Here is a 25,629-nt window from a genome sequence, read left to right as displayed (position 1 = left end):
GTCTTGAGTAGTTTCAACTTGGTAATATTCTTCCATCATTATTCTTGAGTAGTTTCAACTTGGTATCTTTTTAATATTTTAGAAGTTTGTAAATAGTAGAGCTTGATTATTTTATTATAATTGGCTCTTTTAATTTTTGCAATAGTTTAAATAGAAGAGTAGATTAGATGAACTTGAGGTATTTTTTTCAATTTGAGTTCAAATTAGATACAAGTTGTATAGACAACACATTAAAATGTTAGGAGATCAAAGATTTACATTGCCATGGCTTGAAAAAGATATATAACAACAAAAAAAGGTTGTTTTCATGTATCAAATTAGGATGAAAAAATCAAAGATAACTATATGAAAAATATTTTTTTGATTTATTTTAGCATATAGTTAGTGCATTATTTTTGGAGACAAAAGTTGAAGCATATAGTTATTATCATTGAATGCCTTGGAAAATGTTGTAACATAATTGTTAGAGATTGAATAAGCTTTCAAATATAATAATCTATCCAAAGAAACTAGTAGGCTTTTTGCCTATTTTCTAACTTAATATATATTAAATATTGATCTTTAAGGACAAAAAGATGTTTTGCTATAAATGAAGTTATTACAAAATACATAAGAGACACAATATGCTACCAACTATCATAACTATAACTATGGTGGCTTAGCCGCCTCCATCAACTAGGTCTATTTTTAAGGCAAAGTGGCTTAAAGTTACAAAAACTTTGAATGGTAGTTTAGACATCTTGTTAGTAATTAAAGTTTCCTATGATATGATACAAGATTATGTCTAGGTTTTGAGTAGACAATTCAAGGATTTTTTTTCATATATACAATTTTTGATCTTGGTGATATTAATACAAGTGCACAAAAATGTATTGATTTGCTATTGTCTTAATTAATAGAAATACTAATACAAATGAATTTTAAATTAAGATTAGAATTAATGTTGAGATGAATATTTCTTTTTTGTTTTTATCTTTTTACAATTTTGTATGAAAGATCAAAAGATTATAGAAGTGTAGCAACAATTCAATGTCATTAGCATGACTATAATAATTAATAATGGATATTATTGTGTAAGAAAGTAAACGTGGCACATATCGTTGAGCTCACAATCAACAACATTGAAATCATCTAGAATTTCGCACAAATATCAGGGGTTTCCATAGCCAAATTTGTTGGAGGACTTTGCGTCCGTAGAGCCGTGAGAAAAACTCAACAGAAAATGACAAATAGTAAGGTGATTTAGCGAGTAACAAAACAATCTTATGGGATCAGAAGCCCAGTATTTACATTATAGCCACCATCACGACGTTCTGGAAAAGGAAAAAGGCGTGGAAATTTAAGCGCATGCGCTAGTTCGATTCGAAAAGCCACGGCAAAGATGCTCGCACAGTCCTTCACAACGCACCCGATCATGGCGCCTTCAGTTCTCCCGGAAATATGACTTCGAGGAGAAAGTATTCATGGTGGAGCTTTGCTTCGGCGGCGCTCTTCGTTCAGTGTTGTAGCGTGGCGGAACTGGTACTTCACAGCCATGGCTTGTCTCTCCCTGGCGCTGTTCGCGCCCCAGAGCCCCATCAGTGTTTGGGCACCTCTAACATTCGTTCTTGTCTTGGGATTAATGCGAGAAGAATGGGTACATAGGAGGCCAGCTAAGGATGATTGTGAGCTCAACAATCTAGACATTGCAGAACACGACAGCAATGGAGCAGTTGAGGTCAAGAAGTGGAAAGCCTTGTGTGTCGAAGGACCTCGTCAGAGTAAACGACACTAACTATTCCCCGGTTGATTTGTTGCTGGTGTCATCCGGTGGACCGCTCTTTGGGCAGGGTCATCAGGCTCATGTTCTTCTTGCTGATCGCCATGGCCACTGTCACTGGTGTGATTAAAGGCACTCGCACAAAGGATGATGTGCTACATGTGTGGTACATGCGGCCCACGGAGAGTAACGCATACTACAATCGTTATAAACAGCTGTCATGGATGACCAAATGTAACATTCGGTCTCAGACAATCAGGCCAGGGTAAATTCACCGGGTATGAATGAAGAAAAATGTCATGGCAACACAATATTCTCGGACTAAACTGGCACGTTTACTAGCAATCAAAAGGATTTCTCCCGGTGTACAATTGTCAGAATCTCTCACGAGGAAGGTACGACGATGATGTAAGGGAGCCGCGTCATATGGTTGGCTAAGATGACACCCTTGGTTTTGAGGATGAGGAAGACCAGGAAGAGAACCAGCAAAAGCGAGAGGAGTGTGTTATGCCTTTCAGCACGGGGTGTGCAAACGCGGAGATGATTGTACATTTTCACACGATGAGAAGAGGAATGCCAACACTGGTGGGGGAGAAGGTGGCGATTGGAAAGATGGCAGCCGCTTGCAACATGTTCAATTCGATGGGTCAATGAAAGAAGCAAGCAGGAGATCGAACTTAGTCCTAGTTCAGAAAGGAATGGTAGATGGAACGAGAGGTTTGTGAAACCTCCAGATGACTGGAGAGGAAGAGATGACGAGGATGGAAGTAAAGATTCTGATTCAGGTGGAGAATAATTGGAAGGAGTGGTATTATGGAGATGCTCTCGCAGCTGCGGGTGGTAGAACTCAGGGGGTCACAGATGGTGATCTTCCCTCCTCGGACTAAGAAGACGATGACGATGTGAAAGAACACAATCGAATCTTGAAGCGGAAGAAGAGAGGTGGGGATACATCAAATAAGGCAGATGTCACTGGTAGTACAAGTCAATATATAGGAGGAGCAGGTTCGTTAGAGCTTTCTGAACCTGGTGTAATGGATGACAACAAAGTTGACGATTGATGTTGAGGATATGTGAATTGCTGTGTGAGTTGAGTGCCTTGTGAGCCCTTGATGTGAACGCCGGTAGTTGTTCTCCAGAGCCTCGATAGGGTATGTACGAGTGCCCAATACAGGCACAATACGCCATCGGGGGTGAGGAGGTTCGTGGTTGGAGTGCATCGGATTATCCTCGATCAGTCTCTTGGATTTGTGAAGTTTTGGGGTGGAATCTCTTGATCTAGGAACAGCTTGATGTTAGCTTCTGGACAAGATGAGGATCATCGAACTCGGAGGCGAGACGAAATTTTGGCAATTATTCAAGTGACGAGTGATGCACTGATTGGGCAGGTTGGACCACGTAACTTCGGAGGTGCAGTTGTCGGGTTGCCGTGAATTTTTGCATTGCTGAAGCCGACTAAATTCTGGTTTCAGCAAGCTAGAGATCTGATCGGAACGGCTGGAGTGAAGGTACTCAAGCTGGGTTATTGTATCCACTTTCACAATGTGGAGTGCTAGGTAAGAGGTTGAATTTAGCAAACAAAAAGAGAGAAAAAGAAATTTTGTAATTTATTGTGTGAAGTGGTAAGGTGATTTAGATTGTGCTTATTGATTTCTATGTATTCAGTTTTTATGAATGTTCAATAGAAGTTGTAAGGGTTAGAATTAAGATTGGTTTGGTGTTTTTAGAAATAGAGTTTGTTAGGATTATTTAGGATTTGTAAGGATTTATGGTCGATGTTTTAAACTTTGTTTTGGTTAGAATCTATTATAAAAAATTAATGTTACATAGCATGTAGTTAAATAATTAAATCAATGTATATATTAATGTGACATTATAAGAAGATACATTTAAGAATCATAAATAATTATCTAATTTTTTAGAAATGAAAAAAAATTAAAATAACAAAATAAAGTTTAGTCTTAAGTATATAAATTTGATGTGGAAGGTATGAAATTGTATGCTTGTTGTAGCTATTTAGATAGAAGAATATAGAATAAATTCTTTGAGATATAAAATAAATCTAATGTGTAGTTATAAATGTGTGGTGAGAAGAAGAAATCAAAATATTTGGAAATATTTTAATATGGCATATCTTTTGGAATTATGCAATAAATATTTGTATATATTAGAGGACTATAATGTATATTTGGATGCAAAGATATCTAGTTGACATAAAAAAATATTATGAATATTTACAAGATATTAACACAATATCAACCATCCAAGGCATTGGAGAAGATATTTGGAAAAAATGTCAAGTCTATATTAGAGCATTGAAGGTTATATCAAAAAAAGGCAATGTATTGAATACAAACCAATGTACAAACTTACACAAGATTATTAATTATGTTATGAAGGTGTTTGACTATTTGATAATTTGCAACAATAATATGTTGAAATATAGGCTTTCATTAAGAAAGTTATTTGTTGTGTTGCACAAAACTTACATCTTAATGAAGAACTGTGGAGAACCATTGTGCAATAAAGTAACTATCTCTCAATTAAAGAACAAAAAAATATTTAGAAATTTAATTGATATTGTGTATCAATTTGTAAAAAAGATATGTTACTTACATGACATGTATATATGTATATATATATATATATATATATATATATACATGTGATTTGAAGCCTAGAAGCATTTTGCTTAATATTATTGAGGGAAAAATCATCAATAACAATATAAATTATGCTATTGTTAAGGTCATTGATTTTGGAATGTCTAAGATTGAAGTTAGAAGCAATCCAATTGTTATAAAAGTAAACATGTTTATGATAGTACATATTATATAGTACTTGAGGCATTAAAGATTGATTGTGTTAAAAAAAAAAAAAAAAAAAAAAAAAAAAAGATTGATTAACAAATATATGTGAAAGATTGATTGTGTTAAAAAGAAAGTTTTTGGCTAGAGTTCTTATAGAAAAGACACCATGTTTTGGTATATTGAAAGAAAAAAGTCACCAAAACATAGAATTGCAACAATCACATAATTGCAATAAATACACAATGCCATTACCAAGTCATATACAAAAAAAAGATGTAAGAATGTGTTGAAATGATTTGAGTGATTTTATTTTATTTCATTATATACATACTTATATGCTACAATAATGGTTAAATACCTAAATAAAAGTATTAGTTATAAAAACTAATATAGAATATAATGTATATATCATGAATTTATTTTAAGTTTGTTTTCAAGTTTATGGTTTAATTTCTACTTGTAGGTTGACATATTTGATAAAGAAGTATTTGATAGAGAACAATGTTTATTAAAAATATCACAACTATGTACAAGTAAAGTGAAGATATTGTGTCTTGTTGGAATAGGTGGAATAGGCAAGACTACTCTAGCAAAGGCTACATTAAATGATGTAAAGCACATATATGATGCCTCATACTTTATTGAGTACATTTAAAGCAATAATGATTGTTAAAAAACCTCTTGCAACATGTTAGAATAATTTGCAATGGAAAAAAACCAAAATATTTGAAGAAAGCGTAAGAAATGTTAAAATTATTCTTAATAAGAAATAAATAATTAATAATAAATAAATAAAAATGATACTAGTCTTTGACAATATAAAGAACCATGGCCAAATTAAAGATGTTGTGTGCATGGGTAATTTAATTGCTAGTAATGGTAGCACATTAATAATAACAACTTGAGATTGAAAAGCTATGGAATATTATGGTATAGATATGTATAAAATTAATATTAAATAATTTAATGAAGAAACAAGCTTGAGGTTGTTTATTGCTCATTCTTGTAGATATCAAGGCAAGTTGCTTAATGAACTTAAGAAGGTTGGCAAAAAGATTGCAAAAGCTTGCAATGACTTACCTTTAAGCTTGAAAGTTATGGGTGCATTTTTAAGAAAAAAAATAGGTTGAGATGTTGGAAATGAGTTTTACAAAGGTTAAAAAGAAAAAGAAAGTTGGATGGAGATAAAAGAGGTTGTAACCACAAGATATGGAATATATGAAGAGTAAGTCTTGTCAACTTAAAAATTGAAGAAAAGAAAGTTTTTTTGGATGTATGTTGTTTTTTTTTTTGTAATGATTTATGCATACAAGGGATATCAAAAGAAAGAGCATTGCAAATATGGAGAAACTATAAAATATATATATATATATATATATATATATATATATATATTAGAAGAAGATATGGAATTAAGATTAAATACATTAATTAAGCAATCTTTGATAAAAGTAAACAAAGATGGAATTATAAGAGTGCATGATGAGCTATAAGATATGGATAGAAAGATTATTGAAACAAAAACTGAATACAATTACATATGAATATAGAATATGAATGTGGAGCCATCTTATAGAATTTCAAAAAAAGTTTGTATACTTATTTATTATCTAAATAGCATGTGTGGTAGTGATGATAGTATAGAAGAAAAAATATTTGAAGGTTAGAGATGTAAAAGTCTTATATCACCTAAGTATCATTATATATTAAGGTGTAATTTGATTGAAAGTAGTTAATTGATTTATTTAGTTTATACTGTTGTAGAATTTGTATGTTTTTAAGGTGTAGTATAAATATAAAAAAATTAATTTATTTTTTTGTATATTTAAATGTTTTTTTCTTATAGGTAGAAGGATTATAGTACATCAATATAAATAATTATACATTTGGTGAAGATAAGAATACATACTTTCTAACACTATGGTTATTAAGTTGTAATATTTTTGATTTTGAATTAAGAAATGATCAAAGAATACAAGCACATTTTTTAGGTTGACAAGACATTCTTTCATCTTAAAATATTTTCTACTAAACTTATTAAATGTATAAAATATTCAAAAAGAAGTATCAAATAAAATATTGTATATGCTATTTGATAAAGATGTTTGGAAGAAGTTTAAATCTTTGAATGTATTGTAATTAAGAAATTTTATTTTTATAGAAGAATTTTCAAACATGTTCTTTAAAATATCTACATTATTAAAACTTAATTTGGAAGGATGTTCAAGTTTAATCAAATTACCAAATAAATTAGAATATTTTACTTTATTAAAAAAAACTTAATTTAGGAAGTTATAGAAAATTTAAAATATTATTAAAATCAATATGAGGTCTTTTTTTTTTAGAAAATCTTAATTTATATGGATATTTTAACTTAACATCATTATCAAATGAATTTGGTAAATTCACATCTTTGATCACATTAAATATGCATGAATACGTAGGCTTGACATTATTATATAAAGAATTGAAAAACTTGACATCTTTAACTACCTTAGATATGACAAGGTATTCAAGGTTGACAATATTGCCAAATGAGTTGGATAACCTTACATCTTTGAGTACTTTATAAATAGAATGGTGCTCAAGCTTGATATTATTACCAAATGAGTTAGGCAATCTCTCATCTTTGATTATTTTAGATATGACATAGTGTTTAAACTTGAGAACAATATCAAATGAGTTGAAAAATCTTTCATCTTTAATTACTTTAGATATATTATAGTCTTCAAACTCGACATCATTGCCAAATGAATTGGGCAATTTTACATCTTTGACTAATTTAAATTTGTCATGGTATTTAAACTTGACATCATTGCTAAATAAATTAAGTAACTTCACATCTATGACTAATTTAAAAATAAAATTGTACTGAAGATTAACATCATTGCCAAATAAATAGGACAACGCTATAGCTTTGATTAATTTAAATATAGGATGGTGTATGACCTTAACATCATTATCAAATAAATTAGGTAATCTCACATCTTTGACTATCTTTAATATAATGGAGTGCTTAAGTCTAACATTATTATCAAATAAATTAGATAACGTCATATTTTAGACTTATTTAGATTTATTAAGGTGCTTAAATTTGACATCATTGCCAAATGAATTGAAAAATCTTACATCTTTTACTACTTTAAATATGTCATGATGTTTAAGCTTGACATCATTCCTAAATGAATTAGACAATGTCACATCTTTGACTACCTTTGAAATTAAACAATGCTCAAGCTTGACATCATTGCCAAATGAATTAGGCAACCTTATATTATTGACTTCTTTAAATATGTCATGGTGTTCAAGCTTGAAATCATTGTTAAAAAAAATAAACTTCACATCTTTAATTACTTTAGATATGTCAAGTTGCTCAAGCTTGACATCATTGCCAAATAAATTATGCAATCTTACATCTTGATTAATTTAAATATGTCAAGTTGCTCAAGCTTGATATCATTGCCACATGAATTAAAAAATGTCACATCTTTACCTACTTTAGATATGTCAATGTGCTCAAGTTTGACATTATTACCAAATAAATTACACAATATTATATCTTTGACTATCTTTGATATAAAAGAGTGCTTAAGCTTGACATTATTGCCAAATGAATTGAACTACCTCACATCTTTGACTACTTTATACATAATAGGGTCCTCAAGCTTAATATTATTACCAAATAAAATGTGACATTTTGCATCTTTGACTATCTTTTGATATAAACATGTGCTCAAACTTGATATTATTTCCAAATGAGTTTGGCAATCTCACATATTTAATTCATTTGAATATTCCAAATTACTTAAGCTTGACATCATTTTTAAATGAATTTGGCAATGTCACATATTTGACTAACTTTGATATAAGCATGTGATCAAACTTAATAGCATTTCTATATGATTTAGACAATCTTATATCTTTAATTAATTTAAATATACTATAGTGTTTAAGCTTGATAGTATTGCCAAATGAATTAGAAAATCTTACATCTTTGATTAATTAAATATTTCAAGTTGCTTAAGCTTAACATCATTGTCAAATAAATTTGACAACGTCACATCTTTGACTACTTTGATATAAGCATATACTGAAACTTAACATCATTGCCAAATGAGTTGAGCAATCTCACATCTTTGACTACTTGAAATGTATGAAGGTATTTAAATTTGACATTATTGTCAAATAAATTGGATGATCTTATATCTTAGACTACTTCAAATATATTAGAATTCTCAAGCTTGACATTATTGCCAAATAAGTTAAACAACTTTAAATCTTTAACTATCGTAGATATGGATAGATACTCAAGCTTGATATCATTGTTAAATGAATTGGGAAACCTCACATCTTTGATTATCTTATATATATATATTATAGTACTTATACTTGGCATTATTATAAATAAAGTAGTAATTGAACAAATGTAATAATTATGATGAACTACCAAAATTTAGAATTTACATCTTCTTAAATGTTTTTTTTACAAATCCAAATCATCTCATGTTATATTCTATCATTGTATATTTTCATGTATATATGTAATTACTTTTATAAATGCATTTGTATTCATGAAAATAAGAAGGTTAGATTTCTAAAAAATTATTATAATTATTAATAATATAAAGAATCTAATAAGGAATTCTTTTTCTTATATAAATATATTGAGATATTTACTCAAATAACTCAATTGAACATCTTTTCATATATCTCTATTCATTATAATTTATTGTATTTTTGAAAAAATATATATATATTTTGTTGTTTTAGCATGTATATATTACAAATTCTAATGATATCATCCATTTATTTTTGGGTAATAGTAGTGTTTTTTAAGTGATCTTAAAATGTTCTCACCTTCAAGTAAAAAAATAATTGTTGATGAAGAAATTAATAGATAGCAACCAACATAAAGTGATTGAAATTCAAAATTTATTGTGTATCATCATTTGTTGTAAAAACCTCATGTGAAGTACAAAGAAGGTAAAGAGTATAGAATATGATAGAGCAAAAGGTAGGTTGTTGTATTCACTATAAAATTTTACATCAAATTTTTGTATTGTAAAAATAATTTTTTAAAATATATATTAAAGTTGTGTAAGTATAATGGCAACTCAAAATTGTGGTACAATTGCAAATGGTTGTATAGTTGCTAAATGCAATTTAATTGTAGTACCAAATCACGCCTAACTACATAGTTGTATTATAGTTTATTTGCATTTTCACCAAATATGACTTCAAGATTGCCACACAAAATTGTCTTACAAAAAGACAACACAAGTTTACAACTTAAAGATTCGCAAGAGCAAAACAAAATCAATGACTTTAATAATTGCAAATTATTGCACAAGTTTGTTTTATAGAAACAATGCATGTATCTACTACTGTGGTAAATTGTAGCAAGGTAGTGAAATCACAAAGCAAGAAGGTCCAATTTTGTAAATTATTGTATGATTTTGCTTTATAAAAATCTTATTAAGACATATTCCCTTTAAAAAAATCAACAAGAAAATAGAGTCAAATAGTAGAACAAAAGATTCCAATAAGATTAGAAATTATAGAACTAATAGATCAAGTTATACATTTGAATTTGAATCATTCATAGAATTAAAGTCACCAAAGAAGAAAAACATAAGATAGATGAATGCAACAAACAAAAAATAGTAGAACAGTAAGATAAGATCAACAAAAAGACAAACATGAGTGCTAAAGTAGTAAAACAATGATTTAAAATGATAATCACAATCACACAACCCATATTTATAACTAATTTGATAACCTTTTATCACAACAAATTTGAACTTAACCAAAACCAACACAAGTTGGACTAATTCTAACCTCCCAATCCAAACTGATTGATTTGCTTTCATTGTTATTGCAATTTAAACCAAACTGCACCAACTCCTAATTGCAAGGTTGAACAAATATCACATTCCAAATTAAAGAATGAAACACCAGATGTCAAAATTGAAATAAATTAAAACGCTAGTCTCACGATTTGAGGTAGATATGATCTCTTGTGCAAGTAGCGAAATGCTTACGTGACCAACCTATATTTGTGAATTTTGGTATTTCTTTGCAATGCATAAGAGAAGCTCATATTCTTGCATACCCAGCTAACCAATTCGTCACAAGATTCCTGGGAAAGTCAACCGGAGGGTAACTTCTAAGCTTCCCGATTTGTTGTGACATCTCTGTTTGACTGGCTACTTAACATACTAACCGATGATCACACTAACATGGGTGCAGCCTTAATAAAATATACCATAAGAATGTTTGATATTTATCAGCATATCATATCTGCCTTCTGCGATACACACCCTCTCGGAATTCTAGCTTTTCTTCACCTACCAAACGACCAAGAAACCCTTGCAGCTGTTGCAGAGTCTTGTCATAAGGTGGGTCCGATACGAACATCTGCATTCAGTTAACGGATTATGTCAGACTTACCACAGCTGTTTACGCAGAATCAAATGTTAGAGATAACCTTGTATACTCGTGGCTCCAAACTACAGCAGAGAATTACTCAAAATCACGAATGATTTCCAATTCAAAGTCCAGAAGTGACAGGATACTACTTACTTTGAGCATGTTGTGGATGCGATCTAGCGGCAAGGAGTCAAAGTTGGTGAGCATACCGATAACGTAAGACTGCAAGAACAGAATACGCACGGTAAGAAACAATTCGTTTTGCTATCCTTTAGACATGATAATAACTAGGCGTCTCTTCTTTTTTCCTCCACAAATTAGACATAATTTTACTATACAAGTCCATCATCATCACAACATTCAGACCTCGAAGACAAAAAACACGGCATCAAAGCGATCCCGTCATTTAGTTCAGACAAAAATAACAAAATAAAACAAAGGGATACAAAGCATTGTAAAGCACTGCTCCTCAAGAATCACTGTTGAACTAATTCAATAAGACAAAGCATCGAAAAGAGAAGAAAACTACCTCGTAAACATTCATCTCTTGATGCCACTGGTCTTCCATGGAAGCCACAGCACTTTCTCTTTCTTCGTCACCCAACAATGGCAGCGCTGAATCCATGGAAGGAGCACCAGCACCTGCCCGAGATCCAGCGTCCCCCATAGTTTCCACGATACTATACTCTATATCCCCATCTTTAGTATTGTGCGATTCAACAAGAACTCCCTGCAATACTCAAACATCATAATATGAAGCTGCAACTTAAGCCACAACGTTCAATGCACTAACTGAGTCAAATCTCCCACTCGTTCTTGTGGATGTGTGCACCTGATTCATCCAAAGCATAATCCGTCTCCGCAATGTCGCAACTGGCAACCCAACTGCTTCTGCCAGTGCCGTGGCTGTCCACCTGGAAGCTCGATCAAGCGCCGATAAGATTTATGAAGTAACATCATTAAGCCAAAAAGGCATCAATAATATTTGAAACTAGAAAAGATGTCTCATCTAGAAGTGATTACAAGTGAGGTGCTGCAGCCTTATTTGGAAAAGATGAACTAGATCCTCAGTCATGTGCCGTAGCTGAAGTGAACTACATAAGGAACAAAAACCTAAATGATGTAGAAAAGTAAGTGCAAGCATGTACCTTGGCTGGTTCTCAAAGTGCATGATTATGGCTGCATGCATGGGTGACACCACGAATTGCGCTGATCGATCCTCAAATTGCAGTTCTAACTGAGCAGCATTTTCATTACCAATGTCAAGATAATAAAAGTTTACTCACAGAACTGAAGGACAAATCATTTATATGGGCGAAATTAAGCTACATGGCTGGTTTCAGTGTTAACAGTACTAGATCCGACATGTTCAATTTCCAATTCTAATTAAATGAACGTCACTAAAGCTAAAACTCGAAATTCATCAGAGGCTCCCTGAGTAGTACTGAACTAGTTCAAAATGTAAGGATGCTTTGCATGATAACAACTGTTTAAGGATTAATGGCTTCATTAACTTCATTAGCAAGCATTGATTTACTACTGTTAAAAATAATTAAATAAAGTCCAATCAATTATAGAAGTCAATGGTTCACAAAAGCTATACGAAATGAGAATCTTGATCTGACTACTTTAACATGAATGTAGTCGGGATGCGCAGAAATAGTCCAACGCTGATTATGCACAATAGTAAATTTGATCCGCACCTTAACGGTGCCAAGATTTTTTCTCCATTGAAGCTTTCTTGGTGCTTTGACAGCATGATAGCGCTGCGCATACTCTTCTAAGAGCTCATCCACAACTGCTGGCACTTTCAACGTCTCTACCTGCTCAGCAGACCCACCTCTAATGTAAAGTTGCATTTCAAATTTTCCAAAATTCACAAGCTAAAACAAGAATTCTTCAGGAAAGCCAAATAATAAGGAATTTCACTTCCAAGTTTTTCAAGTCCACCAACTCTGCTTTAAAATCCAGTAGTGTAAGAGGCACAACGAAACTACCTGAAATGGTGGCCAAAACAGTGATGAAATAATTGTAGCCTCCAAGACATCCAGAGGCAGCTTTTTGTCTCCATCTACGCTGACGATCTCATCGTTCTGAGATCCCAGGCTCTGTATGACAGTAGCTTGTGGATGAGAATCGATCATACCCACAGTTGCGGGTGGCGTGCTGTATCCTGCATCACTTGGTGGAGTTACTGGGCCAGAGGGGGTGCCAGGAACAGTCGGGCCATGCTGGTTGAGTTTCGCAGCGGCTACAGCCTTGATATTGGTGTTGATGCGTTTAGAGTCCGCCAGATCCTTCAACATGATTTCACACCCATGCATGTTGTTCTCACCGAATCGCAGCTGCATTGATAAATTCAACCGTTTAAACCAATGGAAAATTTTACACAGTAATTTGAATTGAACAAATAAAACTAACTCGTAAGAATTCAGTAATTCCCATTTCAAAAGCAAGCTTCCTAAACCCACCCAAGCCGAGCCCCCTTTCTGTGCAAGAATTGATTGAATCAAGGCTCCTATTCAAATGACGACCTCTCCGTTTGCCATTGGTTAGTAAGTTTACACTTTCTCTTGAATATTACCACATGAATTTTATCCATCAGTTTTTTAACCATTTTGTAATATATTCTAATTATTAAATCTTCATAAGGATCGAATACACAAGTAAATTTCAGATCGTACTTTTCACCCAAAAATATTGATGTGGAAATATGCTTAACTAAGGCCTAAAGTGCATACCTTCAGTAACTCCAGTGTACGAATATCGCGGTCTGTGTCGAAATCTGACTTGTTTAGCAGCTTTTCAGCCAACATTACTCGATACTCATTCACAAACAGCTCCTTTGAACCGTAGATTCCAACCAACATGCTAATAATATCCATTAATCGCCGACTTTTGGTTGTCCTAGATGGGTCCGCCTCTACAGGATCCGGTTCCCACCTGTCAAAGAGCAGATTCACTGGCGTGAGAAAACCAAATATCCGAAAATACGCGTGCCCACAATCCTTGACTGCAACCAGCTGAAAAAACGAAGATCACCTGTACCAAACTTTAGATAAAAAGCAAACAATGATTTTCAAAACCCAGCCTAAGTCGGAACTTTGGCAATCAACGCAAACTTGACAGGTTGTTGCATGAAATTTACTGCATATAGTAAAAAGAAATAACAAACTTGCCCAAATCAAGGAAAGTAAAATGCATCCCAATAAAACTGCTACTCATAAAGAAATGAAGTGACTAATAATAGGTACCTTTCTGCAGCAGCCCAAGCATCATTCCCATCCAGATCCGCATCATCATCACTCCCAACATTCTCAAGAGAAGTTACACCTCGACTCAGTTCTTCAAATAAGCTCTCACCTACTCCACCTAACCCCGCACTTCCACCCGCTCCTGTGTCATCAGTTAGCATTGTCACAATACACCTAATGGTATCTTTGCGGCCTCGAAGGTACTCTCTGATGGGCTCACTAACTGCTTCAAGCACCACCCCAGTTGGATCCATGGTTCTCAAAGCTTTAATGGTTGACACATATTGTAGCAAAATATCTGTAGTTGCAGCTCCTGCTGTTAGCAACCGCTGTCGCAATGAGGTACGAAAGGAGTCTATAAGCTTAGAATGATGTCTGGTGTTTGTCAAGCACTGCCGTAGGTCCTCAATAGCAGGTAAACTGGCGGCAAAATAGCCAATCATCCCACAGTAGAATGCTTTTAGGAGTGCATCGCCATTCCACCCCACAAAATGAAAATTGAAGTAACTGATCTCAAAGTAGATAAACATAAATCCTTCTCAACTGGAACTGATATGGCTAGTGCAACATTCAATCACGTTTTAGAAACAGGACCTACGATGTATAGCATTAACAGAGCAATTGCGTATGCTCTCGAAGAGGAAAATACCTTTCAGGATAATCAACAATGATGTCGAATAATTCAGTGATTCGCAAGTCACCAAGAGTCTCATAAGCAAAAAAATGAAGCCGCAAGCGCCATCTGACCACTCCCTCTTTCACTGCTTCATCCGCTCCAGTGGTAGGTATTGATAGTGATGCTAAAGGTGAAGGGAAGGTTGCCAGAGAAGTCTTTGAAGGCGGAGCTCCTGAAGATGCCAGAATTACAAACAGGAAGCGGAGTGGAACAGCCTGAACAATAAAGCAACTTCAGTTGACAGATTCAACTTCATCCACCACAATAAAATGAGCAGAATCAGTGACATTTGAGACCAAATCCTGCACAAGAATATATGTTGAAACGTTAATGCAGGAAAGGCGTTAGAAAACTATGATACGTCAAAGTGCCCAAATAGACTTCACAAAGAGCTGGGCGCCTCAGTTAGAGGTGCTAAAAGTGATGCCAGGTTCCTCGTTCAAACAAAGAAAACTACTGTCAACCTCAACTACTGAAGGTGAGAGTATTCAGAAGCAAGTACTTGATACTTGAATACAGTCCACATCTGCAACTATTAGTAAGAAACGAACCTCTATCCAGGAACGAATGGACTCCAAAACTGGCTTATCATAGCGTTTGTTGGTAATTGCATGAATTTTAACCTGCAGAGCATTAGGAAGTACAATCACTCCAATGTTTTCACCTTACTGTTTCAATGAAGTTGCACCGAAACAGTAAAAGGTTTTTGAATAACTCAACAGATATGTCAGATACGCACAGATATAGTAATAGGAATCAGTGTGAACATATTCAAGGCTAGAGAAAAGTCTAACAGAACCATAAACGAGCATAAAGGTTGAAAACGAACACTCATCTAGACCTAAAAATACATACCAACAACATATTGTGTAGTACTAGGTGACTGGCCACATAATATCTTTCTATGGATGTTCTAAAGCGCAAGGCTCACCTTCAGAAGGGAATATATAGAAGAAGCATATCCTTCCTCACTCAGCGCTGCAAAGCCGATGCGACGCAGGTTGCGAATAACCGTACCTAGACCAGTAACCCACTCTTCACCAGCCACAACAGCAACTTCTTCCATTGTCGCAGCACCAGTGCTGAGTTTGAGATCACTGACTGCCACAAAGTCAACTCCTTCCATGTCGCGAGCTTCTTGTGTGTCATCAACTGATTTGACTTTCTGATTGTCGAACTGACTATCATTGATTTCCATGTCATCTGCGGAGGTACGATGACTGCTCCGTATGCTCTCCATCTCATCGTCCTCACCCTTGATAACTTCAGATTCTTCTGATACATCATCATCATCACTTCCCTCACTCCCACAACTCTGTGTGCTACGATTATGTTGTCTCATTGCTTTGCTGAACTCCTCTAACCGCGCCTTAAAGTACAGATTTAAAATTTCTGCAGTCAGTCGAGTACTTGATATAGTCAGTAAAAATGTTTGGCTCTTAAAACCTCGTTCATGTCATAGCGGAATTAGACCGGTGATTCTTTCGCATTTTCATCACGTGTATTACATATATTAATCAGTTGCCCCTCCACGCACACGTGCATAAAACGTCCAGTAAGTGCCAACTTGAAGAAATTGATACTGCTCACATGTAATGTCTTAGTAACATCCTAATTCGTGGACAGGCAAAAAGGATAAAAGCAAGAACTTAATCCCCAACGAGTTTCAGATTTAGAAGTAAATAAAAGACTTAATAATTCAACGTGCACTAATCGATATATTCACTCGGGGAGGAATCGGGCACCTGGGAATTGTTGCGGTGCACTTGTGAGAAGCAGAGCACTAATAGCAGTGTGATAGTGAGACAGATAGCGCTCCACTTCAGTTGAATGTCCAGAAGTTCCATGGAAAATGAGTTGAGTAAGCAACCGGAGAGACTCCTCTTGAGCCAACTTAGCGGAGCTGACTTCTGAAAGCACTTTCGGGAAGGTAGACTGAACCCACTCATTAAGCTGCATCAGGTAACACAAGTGCCATCAACCCTCTGCATGTTGGGCTCAGCCCACTGTCTGGCGGACCCTGCCCTATGAAACGGCAATCAAGTAATCACATCCCCGATGCTTGATTGAAAGTTCATGCACACGCTGTTACAGTTGCGAGTCCCATTACTGCGCGATGAAAGGACGTGATTGAAGCCCTGAACCTTAGATATACGTTCATGGCATCAAATTTACAAGAGAAGTCAACGGAAGTCTGATCAAAGAACGCATCAGAGAGCAAAACCAATGCAAAATTCCACTTGCCTTGCCTGGCTCGTTGGCACCGTCTTGTTTCAATCTGCTGAACTCGTCCAATCGTTGCCATAGACTAGCAATCTCGTGCTGCTTAAATGACTTCTGCGATCGGGTCAACCAAACAACAAAAATTCCTGTTAAAATACAACACCTGCCCGGGACCATTCAATATTCAATACTCCAGCCTTATAAACCCTAGACCCCGCGCATTGCAGATTCGCAGCATCCTGTTGCAACTCAGCCAAAATGCTTCTGCTAATTTATATAATGAGCAAATAGCTGCTATAATGTAACATAGGCATTCTTAACGGTAATCAACACGTTTGCATACAAATTACCTCGAGGGCATCGAGAAAGTAGCTGACAACAAAATGTGCGAGCCCTTGCTCACACAGGGCGCGAACAGAGCTCTCAAACTCGCTGTTGACGACAGGCGCGCAAGACAATGATTGCGGAGCAGAACGCAACATGAGCGATGCGTGAGCGACGTAAAGCTGCCATGCCTGCGTCACCGTGGCCAGCTTCCCAGAGCTGCTGGGGGCATCCACCATCGCTCCAGCTCTCGTCGCCACTGCACCGCATTCCCAAACACATTCAAAACTCTCTCCGCGCGCAATACATTGAACCTTAGTGTTGCTCTCAATGCGGAGGTTGATACCCTTCGTCACTCCCCATAATTTTTAAACCGCCATTCCGGGTATCGTGTCGCCGGGTACATCAACTCCACTCTCGCAATTTACAGATTAGGTGGTGATGGTGGACCGGTTGTGGTATGGGCCTTTTTTCAATGAAGGCAGTTTAATCTGTGCCTACATCTCATGACAAGTTGGCTTGTAATGACATTGTGGTGGGAATTCAACTAGCTACGGTTTTGTAGCAAATATATATATATATATATATATGTATAAGTAGATTGACTTTTTTATGTCATAGTATACATCTCGCACTTTTAGATCAATCTCTTTTCCTCTTCTTTTTAATCGCAAAATGGTACATGCTTAAAAAACGGAAGGCTTGTGATGTTTTTATCCAATATTTTACTTTTTAGGAATATGCTTAAATTTATTTTTGTTGCCTGATTCTTCCAATGCTTAAATTATTACGAGTATAAATTCAAATGCTCATCGAGTATATTTTGATGATGACAAAGATGTGACGTACTTCCTTTGATACATTAAAGTATCAACGATCCTTTCGTAAAACATTATCTAACTTAGAATTAATAAGACCATTCATGTTATAGCGTCTAATTGTAGATTTTATCCAGAAAATATTGATTCGCCAGTACTTTGCCGAACATCAAGATTGTTGCCATCCTTGCTATTATTTCCATCAAACTCCGGTGCTTTTCACAAGTTCTAAGTCCTACCCTTACACATACAAAATTGGTGTCCATACAAGAAGATGATACTACCTGATGTCTTGAGCCACCTGCATTTACGGTTCTCAACACCCAACCATTTGCCACCCATGTACAAGTTCTATTATTTCTTGGGGTCGCCATCTGGTTACACTTAAAATACCACTAAACCCATAATGAGACACGGTGGTAGGAACTGTATTTCAGGTGCTTTGAGAAAATCCTAAGCGCAACATGGAGAAGACAGACGGTAAACTTAACCCACACACACTGAAATTGTATGCTTGTTCATGAGGATTCCGTCTTGTTGGAAATTGATGCGATCACTGCGATTGATCAGTTCAAAGAGACCAAGAGTAGGACATAGTAAGAGTGGTAGCCTCACAGATAAAAAAAAAACCATTCTGGGTGTAAACAGAAAGCAGCAAGCGATATGCTAGGGCAGAAATAATGCTGATTGAAGTTGTAACAGCCCTTCGGGGATCCGCATCTTAGCGGCTGTTCTGAATTGCAGGTAAAATAATCGTTGCGCCATTTGCAGTTAATCAAAGAAGCAAACACCTCTACGCTAACAGTAACCGAATATTGTTGACAAAGAACAAATTAAACTTAAGGTTTGTACAGGTACATAAATGATATGCAGGTACGCATCAGGCAGCTCTTGCACCACAATGACCCAACCTACGAGAATCGCTAGCATATAACTCAGCATAGATAAGCTCCTGCCATAAAGATCGATTATCCTCTTGAGATAACCTCGATTGGCGGAGTAGCATAAAAGCTTGCTCTTCTAGGAAGGAACCCAGGCCCTGTACCAACCTTCGCTTTCTCAATGATTCTCTTTGTCGATCCAACTCAACCATCCTGCAAGTAATTCGCTCCCTAATTAAGTCTTTTACACACAAAACAGAAAGAAGAAAGAAATGGAGAGAAGAGAAAGGGAGAAAGAAAGAAGCAAACAATGCGCTTCTGAACAGGCGACGAACTTCTACATCAACTAAGTACTCTGAACTAATAAATTGCAATATTGGTCCTCGAGGAGAAAAACATTTTAGACTACGCTGACTGAGACTGGTAACTCTTGATCAATCAAAGTTTTAAGAGAAGCGACGAGGACCTACTTTCGAGCAATGGCATTACGACGTTGATGGACATTGGCTTCGAGACCACAGCTACCCGAAAGCAGTTCAGCTGAGTTTTCACGGGATGTATCCTCTGCATCACTGTGACATACCCAAAGGCAGAATCTCATGCACTAGAACTCTGCCTCTCAAACAGTGGGTGGTAATACGACACAGTTGCATAAAGTGGTGAACTTGAGACAATTAATCAGAAAAGCTTTTAATCGACTGTCAAGTTAAGAACTCTACAAATACGATTACGGGTTGAAAACCTTAAAGTATAATACTTAGCTTAACGTTGTACATACCAGGCTGCACCACGAGACTCCGTGGCATTGAGGTTAAGTGCCGCACGGACGCCGAAGTTCATCGTCGCAGATGAGCCCCTACAGAGACTTGGAAACCTAGAAGAAGTAGAGCAGAGAGAAGTCTTCTGGTCTGGAACCTGTCATCGAGTAGCTTAAAGCAATTGAGCAAACTCTGACTACCGTTCGAAAGTATCGATGCACATAACTAGAATGGCCCGCAAAAGGACCTTCAGGTATTGATAGAAAATAGTAACCGCAAATGGCGCGCAAAAGATAGTAGGAAATCAAAAAAACAGAACTATAAACCAGATATCCTATGCAACACGATAAAATGCAAAGAAACTCACTCGAGTCATAATGCAAACGCCCGACATACACAGCGGCAGTCCACTACCCTTCGGCATCTCCCCACGGGGGGTGAAGGGATTTCCCCTTGGGATCGAGGTATTAAGAGATTGCACCTGTGCGGCTGGTGGAACGCAAATCCTGCCGAAGATTCAAAACCAAATGGCTGGCCGATCTGGAACAACCCTCGGCGAGAGAGTAGCCAAAGAAACCTACACCTCACTGATTGAAACGTATCGACAGCAATGCACGTGAACCACGCAGGAGCCCTTTCTACAACCACAAATCGAGACAGACAATAACAAACACTACAAAACCGATTCAAACAGCGCTACACTCCCAAAAGCATTCCAAGTCGACCTTCCACCTCCCAAACACCACACAGAGCGAATGCCCAACGAAAAGAAGCCCGATCGGCAAAGGTAGTAATAACAATCAGAATAATAATGTTATAAAAATCCAACGACTGCAAAAAGCGTCTCAGCTAGCAGCTGAACGCCCTTCCCTCGCCTTAGATCGCCACCCTCCCTACTTACAGACCCTCGAATATACACACACATCGGAAAAAAAACAAAACAAAACCCTCGCAACGACGCGACCGATACACTGAGCTACAGTAAAGCCTTATTGCTCGCTCTCTCCATCTCACGATCTCTGGTCCGCTAAATTACTCTGTCTGCACTTCGCCTTCGCCTGCGCCTACTGCTCCGGGCGTGGAGAGCAGAATTGGCAACAGGGATCGGTCAAGGTTAGAGGGCGTGGAAGCGGACAAGCAGAAGTGTGACGGGGACTAAAGACAAGCAGGAGTGCGGAGGAACAGCATCCTTCACCACAAGGCCAGTCAGTATCTGCCGAGGCGCACGATGCACGATCCTTGCTGGTGGATTAGATGGATGAATGAATCATTCCATCAGCCAGTAAATGGATGGTCATCTTGCTGGGAGGATGTCATTTGCTTGCGGGTTTGGGCGCCCCGATCTCCGTCCATCTCTCCTGCCACGGTGTCTATAACTCTCTATCACCGTGGAATTGTCGGCACGGAGACTGGCTCTCCTTTACACGAATAAGGAAACTTTTATGAAGCCTGTGTCAAATATCCTTTTTGGATAAAGGCTAAAAAGTATTCCATGTCGTTATATATAGGGAAAATATCACTTGTACCCCTGAAATATGTTGAAATATCAAGGATACCCCTGTATATTCTTGATTATAGCAAATATATATTCCTAACTTTTGTGATTATTGCAAATCTACCCGTTGAGCTTGATAAGATATCACCTTCTTTTCATTTTGGGTGAATCCAAGACTCAAACTGCGTGCCGCGAGCCCCGAATTTTTTGCACAGGTTGGGCCCCACGAACCGGCCGCCGCCGCTGCCGCCGCCCCTACCATGTCCCCTTCGTTACCTTCTTCGGTGGCATCGACAGTCCGCCACCTGGACGATTAAGCCCGAATGACACAGTTAGTGCTCTGATCTGATGCTTGCAATTGAACTTGGATTCCGAAGACCCTCTCTATTGTTTGTGGGGGAGCTCAAACAATACAAACGACGAGACAAACGATACGCTATTCGAATCCTTATGAAACTGCACCCCCAGAACTTAATTTTTGCGCTGACAATCATCTACAGTAATCGATCCTCCAGCTCACAGCGAGAGAGCAATGTGACGATCATTTGGGACGCCAGTTAGTGATTGTGTATATGAAGCTCGCGGAGGGAGGGTTGGAGAGAATAAAAGATTTGCTTGTCGAGTGTGTGCCTGGCTTGTCCTGTGAAAATTCTTATCACATGTGCTTCAGGGACGTCAATACAATCATGGTCTTACAATCACAGGCCGAAGCCAAGAAGGATTGCTCTTCCTTGGACTAGTTTGATTCTTCCCTTCTTCATGCAAGTCATCTCCATGCCGCGTCGAACTCGAGTGGATGGCTTGCAAATGTTAGCCTCCATGATGTCAATGATTGTGCTAAAAGTCACTCAGTAAATTATTGAGCAAGTACTTAACTAGTTAGCATGTACTTAGCTGCTCAGCAGTGTCCTTGTTGTTACAAATCGAAATTGGAATTCCTTTTACCAGTTAAGTGCCTGTACCGGACATGTTTTCAAGGTTATAGTACTCTCAGCAGATGTTCGTAGAGGAGATTCATTAATGGGATGTCAGTTTTGTGCATAACTCGTGGTTCAAAATCAGAACGTGCGAAGACGTTGTAGTGAAGCGTTACTAACCAAACATAATCCAGTTTTGAAAAGTCTTTTCTGGCACTTTAGGTTGCAAAACATTTGCAGCTGTGTGACAGAATGCTAAAGTAAGTTCCCGCTTCTTTTCAAGAGTTAATTGACTATGCTGGACAAGAGAATCAATTCTGATTCAACAATAAGCACGATTTTAGCGGTTAAATTTGTAACGATGACTTGGTCAATCTCTGCTCTTAGGGAGTCACAACTGATGAGATTTTTGTTCTCTTGCTAAAACAAGCTTAGCTTGTTCGTTTGAATACTTTAGTGAACACTTGACCTTGTCTGCGTCAATGCACTCTTTGACTCAGTGCCACTTGCGAGATAGCACGAGATGCTGAGCTTTTCATGAGAGTCCTGAAGTATTTTATGAGGATTTTATTCAATGTGTGAGCAATGATACCTTTCATGCAACTTGTGTTGTTCGGTTATTATTTGAGGTCTACTTTCTGCACTCGTTGTCTTCTGATTCACCTTTCTTTCTTTTTGTGTTTTTTTTTTTATTTTTATTTTTTATGTAACTGCAGCAGATTCTTTATGGCCTGATATTTTCCTTCAACTTTGAGCGTCAACATCTCACTAAGTGCCTTTCTCACTGGAAAACTATGGAAGAACGACCCGTGCCCTCCGTTGGAAGGAGCAAAACGAGTCTCTTCCTGTGATTGAGCAGCTCAGTGAATAAATCAGTTGCTGGGAACGACAGGGATATCAGAGGCCCTAAAACTCAGCATACAGGAGCTAATGAAGGAGTGTAGGTTGACCCAATATCTGGGTGGAGACAAATAATTGGCTGGGTACGAACTTCAGCTTCAGGAGAGGGGGTATTTTTTGAATGTTTCAGATGTCGTGATGCTGTAATAAGAGCTTAATGAAGATCAAACACCCATCTCTACGAGCTCCCCCAAGTCCAATTGCAAGCATCAAATCAGAGCACGATTCGGGCTTGATCGTCGAGGTGGCGGAGTGTCGATGCCACCGACGGAGGTAACGAAGGGGACACGGTAGGGGCAGCGGCAGCGGCGGCCGGTTCGTGGGGGCCTAACCTGTGCAAAAAAGCCAGGGCCCGCGGCACGCGGTTTGAGCCCTGGATTCACCCAAACTGGAAAGAAGGTGATACCTTATCAAGTTCAAGGGTAGATTTGTAATAGTCACAAAAAGTGTGGGGTATATTTGCTATTATCAAGAATATAAAGGGTATTTCAACATATATTTCAATATATAATATTTCAACATATTTCAAGGGTACAAGTGATATTTCCTCTTAAATATATCAGCCAAAAAGTAAACAAGTATAAAAGCCGTTTTTGTCTTATTTTATACATTGTCATTGTTATCCATAAAAGAGTTATGAGGGTTGGATTGCCTCCAAACACATTTTATCAGAATGAACTTGTGTTCCTCAGAACATTTTCTAAAAAATTTTAAAATGGGGGAGGGTTACTTTTTGTTCTGTTTTTTGTATTTTATTTCTATTATACTATTCTTTAAAAAAATCTATTAAATTTCTATTATATTTTTATTTTATTTTAAAATTTATTTTTTTATTTCTATTAAATTTTATTTTACTTTTTGTTATGTTTTTTGCATTTTCATAAGGTGTATGTTTTTATATCAAAAAACCTTAACATGAGTTTTACCGTGCATTTTTTTAAATCACATATTTTCACCCATTTACATTATTGGAGTTTGAATTGTATAGTATAGGACAGATAGAATATACTAGATGTGTTTTTAGTTTTAAAAATATGAAAAATTTAATAAAGTAGATGTAAATTAAATTATAATGCATGTATTACTTAATTCAATCTTCATAATAATTCATTTGCAAAAAAATGAAATTGCACATCATTTTTGAAAGGTTCTATACAATGGTAACTATTTCAAGTTTGAAATTGGCAGCTCTTCAAAATGTTTCTTTTGCAGACATGATGTTTCAAATGTAGTGGTAGCGCAATGAGCTGTTGAACTAAAAAAAAGTGATATTTTGCATTATTCACTGGCATATCTTTTTGCTAGGCTATTGTAAATAGATAAAGCCTTTAAAAAAATTTGTCAATAGATAAAGCCTTTAAAAAAAATTGTTCCCCTGTTTGTAATTATTTTGATTTTGTTCTTGTATTTGTAAATGCTTTCAGATTTAGTCCCCTATTTGTAATTTATTCTTTAAATAAATAGAAATAAAATACTACATCTAATACAAGTTTCTTTTGGTTATAATTAGTTTTGTTATATTCAATGAAATATATATATATATATATATATATATATATTTCAAACATAGTTAAAGGAGTATGAATCGTGTTTCAACAATCATATTTATAATAAAAATTAAATTAATATTCAATTTGAAAAAGAAAAAGAAACACTATTATTTATAGTTTAGCCCTCACTTTGTTTTGGATAACAGCCAATAGAATTGTTGGGTTACTATATTTATTAGTTATTATGTTTGTATTTGTGGAATATATGAGAGTTTGTTGAAGCATTACATTTGTTTTTCTTTCGGCAGTAGCATTAGTCAGATTTATATTTCATAACATTGAAATAAAATTTCGATGCTTTAGTCAGATTTCACAGGAATAAAGTACAAAAATAACTTTGCTTATAAATCAATGACTTTAAAAAAAAGAAAACAGAAAAAAGAAAAAAGAAAAAAGATGAGTGAGCAAGATTAAATATTTAACAAATTTTCATAAAATTTTTAATTGCAAAAAAAAAAAAAAAAAAAAAAAAATCAATTTAAAACAACATCATACTAGAATCGAATGGAAACCAAGAGACTTGGCTTTCTAAGATCATGCAATTATTTTTTTAATAAAACATGTTGTCAGTTTCTAATTTAGTATTATTTTATAGATGGGTAGATGGGTAAAAGCTAGTAAAAATATTTAAATGTATTTCAAACAAGAATGAAACTACTGACTTTTCATTTTATAAATAAACAACAAGCAATATATATATATATATATATATATATATAGATATATATTTACAAGTCTCAAAAACTTATAAAGATGTGTTATCTTAATTTAATTTGAATCTGAATAGATGTCTCAAAATTGAGAACTAATCCATGTCAAAATCCAAACTGTATTT

At 35.8% G+C, this 25,629-nt stretch overlaps 2 protein-coding genes and 1 long non-coding RNA gene across 4 annotated transcripts; 1 reads left to right on the top strand and 2 right to left on the bottom strand.

Annotated features, from left to right (window-relative positions):
- The first annotated feature begins 2,065 nt into the window (after positions 1 to 2,065).
- On the top strand, positions 2,066 to 3,700 carry LOC141045917 (uncharacterized). Of its 2 annotated transcripts, none has more exons than XR_012218494.2 (2): positions 2,066 to 2,764; positions 3,148 to 3,700. It is a non-coding gene; the product is annotated as an uncharacterized LOC141045917 (long non-coding RNA). The 2 variants fall into 2 exon arrangements; XR_016505605.1 differs by having other exon boundaries at positions 2,899 to 3,700.
- A 6,828-nt stretch (positions 3,701 to 10,528) lies between these two features.
- Positions 10,529 to 17,777, bottom strand: LOC112288951 (anaphase-promoting complex subunit 2). Its single transcript, XM_024533737.3, has 15 exons — positions 17,502 to 17,777; positions 17,173 to 17,265; positions 16,674 to 16,881; positions 15,860 to 16,320; positions 15,480 to 15,551; positions 14,902 to 15,143; positions 14,253 to 14,672; positions 13,740 to 13,941; positions 12,996 to 13,343; positions 12,702 to 12,821; positions 12,147 to 12,235; positions 11,831 to 11,912; positions 11,528 to 11,728; positions 11,152 to 11,220; positions 10,529 to 10,986 (listed from the first exon to the last, which is right to left on the bottom strand). The coding sequence occupies exons 1-15, from the start codon at positions 17,712 to 17,714 to the stop codon at positions 10,864 to 10,866; spliced, it is 2,943 nt and encodes a 980-aa protein (XP_024389505.1). The 5' UTR covers positions 17,715 to 17,777; the 3' UTR covers positions 10,529 to 10,863.
- A 1,331-nt stretch (positions 17,778 to 19,108) lies between these two features.
- LOC112288259 (uncharacterized) lies at positions 19,109 to 21,123 on the bottom strand. The gene is made up of 4 exons (XM_024532276.3): positions 20,300 to 21,123; positions 19,953 to 20,089; positions 19,645 to 19,746; positions 19,109 to 19,387 (listed from the first exon to the last, which is right to left on the bottom strand). The coding sequence occupies exons 1-4, from the start codon at positions 20,354 to 20,356 to the stop codon at positions 19,174 to 19,176; spliced, it is 510 nt and encodes a 169-aa protein (XP_024388044.1). The 5' UTR covers positions 20,357 to 21,123; the 3' UTR covers positions 19,109 to 19,173.
- Between the last annotated feature and the right edge of the window lie 4,506 nt (positions 21,124 to 25,629).

Source organism: Physcomitrium patens, chromosome 11, assembly GCF_059467195.1.
Source record: "Physcomitrium patens ecotype Gransden chromosome 11, ASM5946719v1, whole genome shotgun sequence".
Classification (NCBI taxonomy): domain Eukaryota; kingdom Viridiplantae; phylum Streptophyta; class Bryopsida; order Funariales; family Funariaceae; genus Physcomitrium; species Physcomitrium patens.
This window is presented reverse-complemented; position numbering and strand designations above follow the sequence as displayed.